Source organism: Leptodactylus fuscus, chromosome 3 (genome assembly GCF_031893055.1).
Source record: "Leptodactylus fuscus isolate aLepFus1 chromosome 3, aLepFus1.hap2, whole genome shotgun sequence".
NCBI classification, from domain to species: domain Eukaryota; kingdom Metazoa; phylum Chordata; class Amphibia; order Anura; family Leptodactylidae; genus Leptodactylus; species Leptodactylus fuscus.
The window spans coordinates 55,447,505-55,462,001 of NC_134267.1; the positions used below are offsets into that span (position 1 = coordinate 55,447,505).

General features: G+C 41.0%; 1 protein-coding gene across 1 annotated transcript in view; it reads right to left on the reverse strand.

Annotated features, from left to right (window-relative positions):
- Nucleotides 1–14,497, reverse strand: part of CFAP61 (cilia and flagella associated protein 61) — a 227,796-nt gene that overhangs the window by 171,324 nt on the left and 41,975 nt on the right. Inside the window, exons 9-13 of the mRNA XM_075267626.1 lie at nt 13,710–13,804; nt 11,878–11,943; nt 11,315–11,490; nt 9,530–9,569; nt 3,306–3,445 (exon numbers count right to left, since the gene is read on the reverse strand). Coding sequence (XP_075123727.1) covers nt 3,306–3,445; nt 9,530–9,569; nt 11,315–11,490; nt 11,878–11,943; nt 13,710–13,804 — 517 coding nt within the window. The remainder of the gene's footprint in view (nt 1–3,305; nt 3,446–9,529; nt 9,570–11,314; nt 11,491–11,877; nt 11,944–13,709; nt 13,805–14,497) is intronic.

Below are 14,497 nucleotides of genomic sequence, written 5' to 3' on the forward strand. Positions count from 1 at the left end.
GGGTTCGAATCCTGCCAGGAACAACATCTGCAAGGAGTTTGTATGTTCTCCCTGTCTGCGTGGATTTCCTCCCACACTACAAAGACATACTGATGGGGGAAAAAAAAAGTACATTGTGAGCTCTACATGGGGCTCACAAGCTACATTAAAAAAAAAAGGAAAACAATACCGTGCGAAAGTTTTAAGCAGATATGGGAAAAATGCTGCAAACTAAAGAGGAACTTTCATCAGATTGGGCACAGGCAGTTTCATGTACTGCTGGAAAGCCGACTGCGCTGAATTCAGCTTTTACCAATCTGTGTCCCGGATAAAGCGCTATCAGTCCCGGTACCGTAGCGCTTTACAGTCAGAAGGGCGTTTCTGACAGTCAGTCAGGAACGCCTTCTCCACAGCAGCACCTATCGCGCTGTACAGTGTGAGAAGGGAGGAACGCCCCCTCCCCTCCTGATAATACTCGTCTATGGACGAGCACTGTGAGTAGAGGGAGGGGGCGTTCCTCCCCGCTCACACTGTACAGCGCTATAGACTGTCAGAAACGCCCTTCTGACTGTAAAGCGCTACAGTACCGGGACCGATGGATCGGGAATGTTGTGACCAGGGCTCTGTTGGGGCCGTATCATCACCTCCAGGATTCCTTCTCTACAGGAGGAAATCGCTTAGATTCCTCTTTTTGTTCATTCCCTTTATTTTTTGGCAACTAACAATATGAAAACTATTCACACATCTCTTTTTGAAAGCATTCTTTCTTTATAACAATTTTTATATACCCACTTAAAATGTTTGCACAGTACTGTATGTCAGAGGTATAGCGTGCATCGGTAAAATCTGCCATCAGCACAGAGTCGAAATGGGGCTAAATTTTGAAGAATCCTTTAGCTTATTGTATCATAAAATACCACAAAAAAACAGAAATAATAATAATAGACTGATAAGTACATAAAATAATAAAAAACTGAAATACAAAAATAATACAAAAATGAAAGTGCGAAATACAAACACCCTGCATCTATTATACACATGCACGTGATAATCTACGGTGGACTAAGCATGTATATTTTATCTTCTCCAAGACACGGCCAGAGATGTAATAACGATCACAAGACATGATATTAATTAAGCTCAGTGTCTTATCTCTAGGATCTATGCTCATTAATTAAAGCTTAGTCCCATGGCTCTGATGGATGTCTGGATTCTATTAGCCATGTGATTAACTTCATTACTATTTTGCATCCACTTTCTGCATACAAATATACTATTCAAGCACAATAGTATAAAGAGATGTAAGAATGTACAGACGTATAATGATCAGGGTGGTTCAGTATAGACGCACGTTTACTAATAAATGATACACAAAATGGTTAAGGCAATAAGAATTTTCCAAGGTCATTTGTAATTTACCATCCAAGAAGAATACAATTACATTGATATTGAATGAAACACCTCAACAATACAACATTCATCATATGCATGGAGTGAAGAGCACTAATGAGACTAATTATCATCTTTAATTATCAGCTTTGTGTGCTGGATTATAATAAGCCCACATTATCCCTATATGAACAGTAGTGGCAAAGATTTATTTACTGACCTTGCTATTGTGTCCTAGATGATAGCTTGCAAACATACAATATGCAGTGCATTGCCAATGAAAGAAAAGCCGTCACTTTTCATGGTTTACTGAACACTATGTAGTAAACCAGTGGGTTTTCCCATCATAGTAAGGATATGCCAGCACTTGCTGGCTAGTAAGGGCCCAAGTACCAGGCGTAATGGCTCTTGGTGATCTGACAACTCTTCCAGGAGTCTGGGAGGTCTCCTATTTTTATGGAAGCCTACTGGACATTAACCAGGGAGCTGACATGAGGTGGCCATACATCATAGATAGCTGTTGACCTAAACACTAGTTTTCTTGTCTGTCGTTACCCACTGTACTTTTGAGTGTTCCGAATAGGAAGAGGGAAACAAGGCGCCACCAAACACCATGTTCCATGACAGTGAAAAGGATTTGGCGTACTGATTTCTGGCAGTATTTGTGTCATTAATAAATATTGTAATATACTTTATTAATTCTGTGAAATTCTGTGCTTCGCCATTTTTTACCTCACTTCTCTATAGAGAACTGTAATCTGTACATTGCTTTCTCTATGTACACAGAGGGGCAGGTTCTTGTATAATATAGGGAAGCTCAGGCTGGGAGTTGGGTAACTTCAAACAGTTATATCTTAGGCATTATAAACCATAAAACAGTGTCATATTAAAGGTGATTTTCACAGCTTTCATATGACACCAAGACTGCAGTTCTACCTGTAATTATTTATTTAATTATATATTTATAAGCTCCTGCTTCCAATCTCAGCTGTGTTTTTAACTAGTGATATCTCTAGAAATATCTTTGGTGTTTTATGAATGCTGATAATCTTATCTTTCATATGACACCAGACACATTGAGATATAACTGTTGGGAGTGACCCCCCCCCCAGCCTCAGCTTCCCTGCATAGGACAAGAGCCCATACACATGCACTCCTATTGAATGCATTCCTAAAGAAGGGCAGAATTTCACAGAAAGAAGTCAAGCTTCATTAATAAAGTATGTAATAACATTGCAAAAATGCTTCCAGGAAGTTATCCAAAGACTTAGTTACACTTTAAGGAGAACCTTTCATGTCCACCAACACTGGTGGTGTTATACCAATGGAATGCTGACTGTGTGCTGAAGTCAACTTTGCCAGTGTGTGCGCCAATTGCAGAGATCTCCACACTGTCAGAGGGGCAGGCTTTACAGCCCATTGTCATCGTTGGCCAATGTGGAACAGCCCACATCTATAGTCTTGTCGAGGGGGCGTTCTTCACCACCCAGCGATGACGCTGAATTGTACGTCTGGCATCTCTGTAACCAAAGCACATACCAGCAAAGTTGACAATATGCCGAATCTTAAAGCGCAATGTTACCTTTTAAGCAGTATATAATATCACCAATGTTAGAGGACATGAAAAGTTCTCTTTAAGACTGAAGCTTACACAAATGAGATATGTACAGCCAATGATTAACACAAAGACGACTTTGTACAAAAGACTCTTCATGTCAGAAATGTGTCCACTCCATCACTTGTACATTTGTGTTTTTTATGTTTTATTAATTAAGGTTTTTTGTTTCATTCTTTATTGACCCAGGTTTAATAAGAAGCACAGAAAAGCTGGAGCCCGGAGCAGTGCATTGACATGATAGTATATTGTGTTCCTGTATTCACACATGTGCAGGTGTAAAAAGACAAGCAGAGATTGCTGAGGTTGATTTTCCACTTACTTGATCAGGCCAGCGCGGTGGAAAATATAAAGCTCCTGAGGCAAAGTGCATGTGCTCAGAGGTACGGCTCGCACAAAGCTCTGAAGCAGAGGAAATTCAGGGGTGAGGTGAGGAACCGTGATGATGCAGAAGTCTTTATCCTTGAGCAATGAAACATAAAACATGTTACGGGAATCCATGCACATCATACCCCCGGGAATTAATACTGATTAATGACAATATTTCATGCATCACAGATCCCAGTATTAGCCGGGAATTATTTCATGCACTAGAGATGGAGCCGGCTGGCAGGGGCACCTTATAAATAAACAGTACCATAGCATTACATGAGCGATAATACTTTACCTGCATTATCACCCACTTAACTTTAATTATAATGATTGTTTTAGTCAAACATTTTGCCTTCTTGTTACGTAGAAATGAATTATTTCCATAGCCTGCAAATCTTTCTTGTATTCTAGATGTTTCTTTTGGCATAGAAGAAATATATACAAGACCATGATGAAATGTACTAACTCAGTGGTTCTTAACCTTGTTTGAGGTACCGAACCCACCAGTTTCATATGCACAGTCACCAAACCCTTCTTTAGTGATAAATCAAATATGATTTTTTCCCAAATTCAAGACATAGGTATATGTTTTTTTACTGGTACACAAAATGAACCGTGTATAGGGCTTAGGATTCGATCGAACCCTGATTAAGAACCACTGTACTAACTATATAATAAGCTACAGAGCTTGTGTTAGCATGAACTTTAAAGGGTACTCATCATTTCCCCCTACGCCAAACAGCAGCACAAGATGGGGTATTCCTGCCCCTGTGTGCTGTTAGGACAGGTGGAACTTTTAATTAGCTAACAGTTTTTCCCCCTATAAGAGGCCAGAGCGACCTCCTCCCCCCTGTGTTTTTTTCTGTCCTGTGCGACTGGACAGGTGGAGGAGGCTGTGGCCTCCTCTATGGTTTAGAATAAGGTGTCTAGGATCCTTTCTTCTCTTTCCCTTCTTTCTGAGTGAAAGATCTAGGTTTATACTGCAGTCTTTTGTCTTATCTGCCTTGTGCAGGTTACTGACTTTTTTTCAGCTGCAGTTCATTTACTGCCCTGCAGTAAGGTAAGCCGTGTCCTCTTTCAGCTTTCCCTCTGTGTTCACTGCACAGACTAAAAGCACTAATTTCTATTGCTATGGGCACTCTGTCAGCTTCACAATATCGAAGTCGATTCACTGCCATTATGGTAAGATCCAACCAAATTTTTTTTTTTTATTTCTTGCGGTTTTTCAATGTGCATTTAATTCCTAAGCAGGGACTATATGCTGTGAACCTAAAAGAAGGGTTCAGATACCTATGTACTATCATTACTTATTAGGTGCATATTTGCTTATTGCTCACATGATGGTGGATGCTCTAAGGCATTTTGTTGTAAGGTTATGCATGTCTGCACTGCTGTCAGTACGGGGTCCTCCAGCTTGGAGCCCTTCATTTACTGTTGTCATCTCCTGGGTGAAGGAGTACATGCAGATTTCTGGTAAGGTTCCCTCTCCCAGTTTTCATAAGAGGTCTTACTTAGAAATAGAAGCCCTAGTGGCTCAATCTGTAGGGTTACAGACTTGTATGCCTGAATCCACAGTATCCTGGGTTCAATCCCAGTTACACTTTGCATTCGTGATATATAAAAAAAAAAAAAAAAAAAAAGGGCATGGGTTACCCACCTCATCCTAATGAGTCAAGGGACCTACTGGAGGCTTCCACAAGTCCAAAACCTGGTAATTCTGAACTGACAGCTCTGCCAGGACCTGGACAGGTTCAACCTCATGGCCTGGAGGTTGACCGCATCGTATACGGAGATAGACGATTATCCCAGGCCGTTCTAAGAACATTGGCCCATTCAAGAGCGGATTCAACTAACAGGAGTTACCAAAGGATCTCGGATAGGCAGCTTAATAACTCTGCTATCGAATCGGTCTTGGAGTTCCTACAGAGTGACCTGGATAAGGGGCTAACTCCAGCTACCCTGAAGGTTCATGTTTCAGCACTTTCTGCTCTTCTAGGGACCTGGTTATAACAAGATCCTCTATTAAAGTAATTCCTTAAAGGGGCCTCTAGGCTCCGCCCTCAGATGCAGCCCCCTGTCCCACAATGGGACTTGGCTGCGGTTCTTCAGGGGCTTTGTTCTGCCCCCTTTGAACTCTTAACAAAAGTGGACTGGAGATATCTCGCCTACAAGGTAACCTTCTTGTTGGCAATTACCTCTGCCAAAAGGGTTGGAGAATTACAAGCTTTGGCTGCCTCGGAGCCATTCATTACCTTTTTCCCTGATAGGGTTCAACTTGGGTTCATCCAGGGATTTTGTCCTAGGGTCGCATATATCTGCGCATATATTTGGATTGTACAGCTTCCTTTCCAAGAACCTGCTCATCAATACCTACGGCCATAACAAAGGTGTTAAAGCCTCTAAAGCCACCCTGTCAAGATGGATCAGGGAGGCCATCGCTTGCTCTCTTCGCGCTCAAGACCTACCAGTACCGGAATTGGACCAACTTCCCGGTCAGAGAGACGCTCGCTCTCCTTAGAGCAGATATGTTCTGCTGCTTCCTGGAGGTTTCATCTGATGTTCGCCAGACACTGCAGATTGGACTGGCGCAGCTCAGAGGCCACAGCCTTCGGACATTCTGTCTTGGCATCTGCTTGCCAAGATCTCCCACCCTAGTTGGGATTTTACTTGCTAGATCCCCATCTTGTGCTGCTGTTTGGCGTAGGGGGAATGGAAGATTATGAAGATAATCTGTTTTCCCTTAGCCCAAACAGCAGCACAAGGCTCCCTCCCATTGTTTATGGTAATGTTTGTATTGTTATATTGCCTTTTATACTTTTTGACTAACACAGGGGGGAGGAGGTCGCTCTGGCCTCTTATAGGGGGAAAAACTGTTAGCTAATTAAAAGTTCCACCTGTCCTAACAGCACACAGGGGCAGGAATACCCCATCTTGTGCTGCTGTTTGGGCTAAGGGAAAACAGATTATCTTCATAATCTTCCAGTTGTATAAGCAGCCCTATGTGTGGACAATAAGGTATAGAACAGTAGTAGCCAAGCAAAGTGATGTATTTTATTCATCTGAGTCCCTGCTCTTCACATGACTTAGATGATTCAAAGGTATTGTCCAGTTTCAGACAAATATCTAGATACAAATGTTGTTTGTAAAATGAAAAATGATATAATTTTCCAATATACTTTCTGTAGCAATTTCTCCCGGTTTTCTAGTTCTCTGCTGGTTGTTATTCATTCTGCTTACTTCTTGTGGATATAAATCAGTCCATGGTCATCATGTGATATAGAGTCCATAGTCATGTGATATACAGTCCATGGTCATGTGATATACAGTCTATGGTCATGTGATGGTAGGATGGAAGGCCCCAAGCTTTGGAGGGAAGGAACCACGCTCACTGGTCCAAACTCAGAACACAAACCAGGTAAAATTCACTCAGACTTTTTATTAGTAAAACAGCACAACGCATTTCAGGCTATAGACAGTCATTTCTCAAGGGCAAATAACTCAGCCAGTCGGGCTAGTGTGGTCATGTGATGGACACAGGTACACAGCTCATTATAGTCACAGCACAGTAATCAGTCATTAGAGTGGTAACAAGCTCTAGACCTTTGTGCTCAACACATGACCATGGACTTCTGTCATTGGAAACTGTCAACAAGCTGGTCATACAGACTCCTAACAGAATAACTGAGCTCCTATAGTTTAGTAGGATAATTAGCATTTCTCCAACAGATCTTTGTCAGTATATGAAATGCCGTAACTACTGTATAGTGGGTACAGAGTTCTCCTGACGTGTCTTTTTTAGTAAATACTTGTACTGTACATGACATAACAATTCTGGAGGATCATAGCTTAGAATTCTTCATTGTGCTTTTCCTAGAATATTACCATTCCCCTCCAGAGGGGTGTGCTCCTACAAGGTGCAACCCAGTCACCCACAACTGGTAACGCCCAAGTGTCAATTTAATGCCCTTTTAAATGGCCTAATTTTGGAAACTATAGTTCCTAGAAATGGTCATTCCTGGTCATTGGTCCATGTAAAATTGCTATTTTTTTTAATCAAAAGTGGCATGCGCCAAAATTTAATCTGACATACAAAGCTTGATATATGAGCCCCAATCTCTACAGATTTATCAGCCCCAACCTGTTTTATCATTGCACAATGTTCACCGCACCACTGGCTTGTGTAATGGGGCCCAAAAACGTTTATAAAGAATAACAGAGGGGCGGCACAGCGCTTATATCGAAGAAAAGATGATACAGCATTGTACGCAACAAATCCGTTTTAAAGTTGCAGAATTTGTTCTGTTTTTTTGAATGGCTACAAAAGAATTGGGAAATACAATAGGAAGCTCTTATTCTTCTCCCTTCTGCCCAATCCACACCTGTCTTTGGCTCAAAAAACCGCAGCAGCATCTACAAAAAAAGCAGTTTTTCCACAACATGGGGCCATAGTCTAAAGGGGTTAATGACAAATCTTTAAGATAAATCATCAATATCAGATCATTGGAGGTCCCCACCAGTCAGCAGCTGCAACCACTGGATCTGCACAGTGTACGCAGATATACTTTATAGTGGACATGCCAGGATACCGACACTCACCTCCCATTCAAAGTGAAGAATACGCCAGGAATATCTACTCTTGGATAATCCCTAAGCTGTCAAACTACAACAGAAGGAACTGCTGTCTTGAGGAGTCAGATATAAGGATATAAGGTTTATAACTTCAACCTTTCTTACCATCTGAGAAGTATAAGCTAATAAAAAGAAAAAAAATTCCCATTCTTTAAAACACACTTAAGAGGTTTCAGTGGTGAGCAGTGCAAGTACAGAGTTTATATTGTAAGATGCAGACACCATCTGTCTGAGGACAGTCTATATCTAATAAAATGGCTAGCCTCAGGCCGGGTTCACAGATAGCTATTTTCCCAGCGATGAGATGAATCTCCTGATAATTCATTACTAGAACATCAGTCTTAATTCTCAGTTTACATAGTGGGAAGCCGTGGTACGATAGGGACCATCTACTTCAAATGACGGGATCTTATCTGAGATCACCATTAAAGGACTGGTTTTAGGTAAAGATTGGTAATAATAAAATTAGTAATATTGTTAGGTTCACTACTTATGTGTATTGAGTATTATAATGATTTCATTCAGTTAGTTCACAGATCTGTAAGTTTAGATGTATCAATCAATTATCCTCAAAATTTACAACATTTCTCTTATCACAAGTACAATGGCCATTTATAATCATGACCGTTCATTAATGTTCCTAGTATACGGCCATAGATAAGCATAGCAAATATATCATGGCTGAATCTGATGCTTCATTCATTCTCTATGGGACTGGCATAAATAATGAGTACAGCGCAGTCCCATTGATAATGGATGACCTGCGGTTCTGTTCAGACCTTCAGACCCCCAACAAACCCTTTAGGATACATTTACTGCAGCAGCTCACTTATATTAGTGTTGAACACTCTGCTGCACCACTACTAGAGCATATGAACACTCCCCTAGCCACATAGGGCAAACTGGTGCAGCTTCTTGTTTAGGCACATCCTACACCAGTGTTAATAAAATCCTTGACTGGTACAAGGTGCGCCCGAATTCTTAAGAGGCTCTGATCTGGCGTAGACATCCTTTATAAGGCCGGTTGCAGATGACTGTGCTGCAACCAGCCTGCAGTGAATTAAAGGACCAGGCTGCACATGTGGGACACGAGGATGTCCCCATAAGCCGCCCGTGCACAGGACGTGTTTCCATTCATTAACTGAATAGGAGCCACAGAAGAATGGGCCACAAAATGGGACAGGAATAGCACCTGTCCTATCTGATGTGGCCCGGACTGTTGGCTGTGGTCTGTGTACCCCTGATCAGCCTCCTACTGCCCACTACACGGTCATGTACATGAGGCCTAACTCTAGCCTCACACTAGAATTTGGGTTTCCTTTGCATGGAGTTTTATACTGAAACCATCAGAGAGAAAAAAAATCCTCCCTGCAGGATTTTTCTCTCCGACAATTTCAAGTGGATTCTACGGCGGAATCTCCTACGGCAACTCCAAAGCATGTGTGAATCTAGCCTAACACTGTATATTTCATGAGTTTTGGACATTTTCTGACATTTCTGTCTGTTTCACTGGTTTACATAGCTTAATTGATTCTTTATACTTACAGGAAATAGACCGAAGACATGACTCAAAAAATCAATGGACCTTGGTAAAAAGAAAAAAAGGAAGAAGACGGTTATAAAACTCTCAAAAGCTTGCAAAGCCGTCTAAAGTGAAAAACTTAGTACAAAACTTCCACTGAATTGCAGGAACATTATTTCTTTAAAGAAACAGTTTCGGGAAATTCTGTATTTCATATTTATATCGAAAACCACATCTCAATTACCCCATGTGAAGTATTTATGAATTAATTGTGACATGTAAGAATCATTTTTCAAAAGTTAAATTTGAATTTAGTTAAAATAAAAAAAAAACAAAAAAAACCCCAAAACTTTATTTTGTAAAAAAAAAAAAAAAATAAGGCCCAGCTGACAGCCTATGTTGTAATACTTTTAACTCAACTGTATGCCTATGCTAGGGGCAGCTGAGCACATAACAAGGACTTGGATGGCATGCACACAACCAGAGTTGTTATCCATATACCTTCAGTAATTATGGATAGTATACAGACACATTCACATCGCTCCATACATACGTCTCCAATCTTTACAGATCAGTGTTCATGCCGTAGAAAGCCTCCGCAAAATATGGAGAAGATTCTATTCCTCTCCGTATTTGCGTCAAAGACTCATCCATGCAAAGACTAAAATTGCTGCATTTGTCATCTTGTTTGTAACGCATACACTTGAATGAATGGCCTGATCCCCAAAAACTTTCTGTAGATTACTTCTACAGACTGAACAATGATCTGGGAAAACTACACGTGTATGGGGGCATAGAAATGAATGGGGCCATATGCTATCTGTTATCACTGATCCGTAAAAACAAATAAAGTACTCAGTCAGAGGTCACGCACGGTTTTGATGTGGTAGATTTTGTGGCAGATTTCCACTCAAAGCTAGGGGTGGATTTAAAAGGAATAGGAAATGTAAAGGGAACACATTGACTATACCCTGATTTTTCAACTTTTCCACAATGCATCAAAGAAGCATCATCAAGAAATTTCTTATGAGCAAATAAACTAATACGGAATTTGCAAAAGTACAAGTTTGTGCTGTGGTCGAGCTTATACATTATTATATCACATAAGTTATAACTCAGGATCAGTGCAAGATCAATCATGTATATACAAAATTCTTGATTTTATTTATATACAAATTGAAATATGGTTCTAAAAGGTGAAAATACCCTCTTAAGGCTAAGGCCCCATGTTGCGTAACTGCAGCTTTTTTTATTGCAGATTTTGTTGCCGTTTTTTGAGCCAAAGCCAAGAATGGCTACAGAAGGAATAGGAAATATACAGGAATTTCTTATACTTCTACCTTCTACTCAATCCACTCCTGGCTTTGGCTAAAAAAAAAAAGCGCAACAAAATCTGCAACAAAAAGATCTGTGTTTCTGAATGTCGGGTCCCAGTCTTAGGCTCCGTTAACGTAGAGTAACGTGCCGCTCATTCTGACACGTAAACACGTGTCAGAGTGAGCACAGTAAAACAGAATCCAATTGACTTCAATGGGTTCGGTCTTACGCGCGCTACCCATTAAATTGAACTGGAAGCTTTTTTACCTATTGCTTTCAATGTGATACGCACATATCACATTGAAAGCAATAGGTAAAAAAGCCTCTCATTGAGTTCAATGGGTAGCACGCGTAAGCCAGCACCCATTAAAATCAATGGGATCTGTTTTGAAGCGCCTCACTCTGACATGTGTTTACGTGTCAGAATGACCAGCGCTTTACTCCGTGGGAATGGAGCCTAAGTCATGACTGTGTTAGTCTTGTTCACTTGCCTTGTTTCGTGCTTTTCATCAATGCAAAACAGCTGTATACAAAAGGCAGTGACATCTCCTTTGTACACAGGGCGGAGGGGCTGCCTCTCCACTTCTGAGCTTGGTGTCTCTGGGGTCTTGCAATATCCACCTCTGATGGCATCATCTGCACTGGAAACTCTGCTCAAGGTTCCTGTCTGCAGCAATGAGAGGCAAGGGACTGAGCGTTTTTTTTTGTTTAATACATATAACATCTTGCATCACCAGTCACTACAAAAGCTGTAAGTCAAGAACTTTATTTTTCAGGTGTATAAATTCAGTATGGTAAACCCAGCGAGCCTGATACAAGGCAAACACTGGTGAAAACAATATGTAATAATAAAGCGATACATGAGGAAATTGTAACTATTATAATGAGGAATTCCTTGGCTTTGTTGCTTTTTGCCAATAACTTCACATTGCTACATAACAGGGCTGGTAGGATAGGTTCACCCTAGCATGGCTCTCTGTTGTTCTGATCCATCAGAAGTGCAAAACAATGGAGAGGTGGACAACTAAGACGGCAGCAACACACAGACCTGCACCTGCAGTCCATCCTGTCCTTGGAAAATCTCTGTTGTATTGGTTTCAGGCTCCTGGTTCAGATCCACCTAAAATGGTAAAAACACAATATACAGTACATGAATATATAATACATTGTGGAGCAATTTTAGTAACTTCATCTTCATATTTCCTAATAGTGTAAGTTTTATTTATTTCTAGTTGCTTTTAACTTTTATAGTTCCAACATATTCTGCAGTGCCGTATATAGAATCAATCACCTAGGGGGTGTTCACACAAAGGAATTTGATGCTGATTTTGTGGCAGATTCAATGCTTTCAATGAGAGGCAGACATCACAGTAGGACTCCTCGGATGCCGCAGCTCATTTAGCTCGAGACTCCTCACTGATTAGGCCCATTCAGCTGTACATAACCAGTGGTGGAAAGCTGCGATGGGGAGCAAGCAGCCAGAAAATGAAGAGGAATCCAAGGTGGCCACAAATTCCTCTTCATTTCCCTACTGTCCCCATTCTCAGACAATCTAATTTTCCTATCTTGGACACAAACACTACGTCCAATTTTTTAGGAGGCTAATGATATATTCACATCTGCGCCTGGGTATCCTCCATTGGAGAAACTAAATAATGGACACACGTATCGCTGAAACAGTGGACACCAACAGTGCCCGATGGACCCTATTGACTATAATGCGATCAGTCTGGCATCTGTTGTTTGGAACTGAAACTGCCTGGTGGAAAAGTCAGGCTTGCAGTTTTATGGTCTGTCGATTTTCAGCAATCGCTTCAACACAGCCTCCGCATGAAGATCCGGTGCAGATGTGAACTAACACTTGGTTATGTCAAACTTGGTTGCGACAGGCCCAGAATGGTGAAAAAAAATGAAAAGATCCAATTCTAATGCTTTCAGGATCCCTGATGTTATCTACTTCCTGGTCCTACCTTGACAGACCAGAAATACTTTAAAATGGACGGACAGCCAACCACTGGCTGAGACGTGTCGCTGTTAGAGTACCAGACACAGCTGCTCCAAAATGTAGAGAGCTAAGTCTGCCAAACAATGAAGGTGACTTGGCACTTGCTGGAGTGTCACAGTCCCTTAAATGATTAGTGGGGGTCCAACTCCTGGCACAATCATTAAGGGGCTATGACACCCAGGGATGAGGAGTCAAAGTCAAAACCAATTTTGGTTGGAGTCAGAAAGAAGTCAGGGATTTGGACTCAAGCTTAAAAAAAAAAAAAAAAAAAAATTATTTATAATGATATTATATAATTATTAATATTGTATAATTAATTAGACATATAGTTTGTTACATATTTAACTAGATTTTTCGTGAATTAGAGGAGCTTTACTGCCTCTGACTGGCCATGGTTGTCTCCATTAGAGGAGTCGGAGTCAGTGGTTTGGCCTGCTGACTGCACAACCCTGAGTTCAGTACATAGTGTATTAATAGTGCCGCCAATCATCCAATAATTGATCGGGTGATCGCTTAATTTCAACAGGCCAAAAAAAGAAAAACAGAAAATTGTTCCTGTGCAATGAGAGCTGTGTTGCCGGCAAACAATGAAAGTACATGCTGGGGGAACGATCGTTCCTCCTGCGAGTCCTGTGCATTGGTCTGTGTAATCTGGCGGTGCGATAGGAGCGCTGAGTGGCACGGTTAGTCGCTGATCATCGCTTGTTAAAAATAAAAAATCTTTAGGTCTATTACAGGCCTTAGAGAGTGTCCACAATTATCACATGAAAGAACACAAACATAAGTAAATACTCCTTTACAACATGTAATGATGATGAGCATAATGCGGCAGACACAGATTTCACAAGGAGACCTATTAATTAAAGTGTTATGTACCGTACCTTCTCTTGTGTCCCCTGAACACTTATGACGTCTGACAGCTGGGATAATTTGGATCCTGACCTTTGACTTGTTTGTCTGCTTCGCATTACATCTCCTGGAAGACAGTCATAATGTTTACATCAAACACCGAGAAGCGACTGGTAATGACTTAAGACTAATTCATTAAAGACGTATTATACGTTTATTTTCAGAGCATAAGAAAAGTGACTCTTGTGTTTGAAAAGAGAAGTCGATGAGATTCTGGAATCCATCAAGAGGTACAGATTGCCCGGGCTAAGTGCTATCCTGCCACTACAAACAAGGATAATGACATTTCTTCTACATATTAGCCCTCCAAGCTATTAAACTACACCTACAGTTCCTGTAGTATGTCAGACAGAGACAAGACGTAGACTTGAGTGTATTGATAGATATTTCCATAAAACGTGCTTCTGATATTAACTATTATGTGTAGAAGGTATTCCTTACAGACATATTGAATGTTATCTCTGTGCCGATGAAGTTGACCATATACATGCCAATGTTTGCGTGCCTCGCCAACTATCTAATGTGAATGGAGGTCTCAGCTCTCCCCATTTGCAAATGTCGGAGACTAGAATTGGTTTTCAAGGTAGTTACCATAGGTGTCCGGCAGCAGTCTCTTCTACTCTCCCTATTGGGACACAAGTATGTTCAGTGGAGCTGAGTGTATATGTTTATTGGGAAGTCAGAAGGAATAGCTGTTACCTGATAGCTAACTGAGGGGTATGGCCACTGAGGGCCAGGATGGCGGCTAGGAAAAGGTATG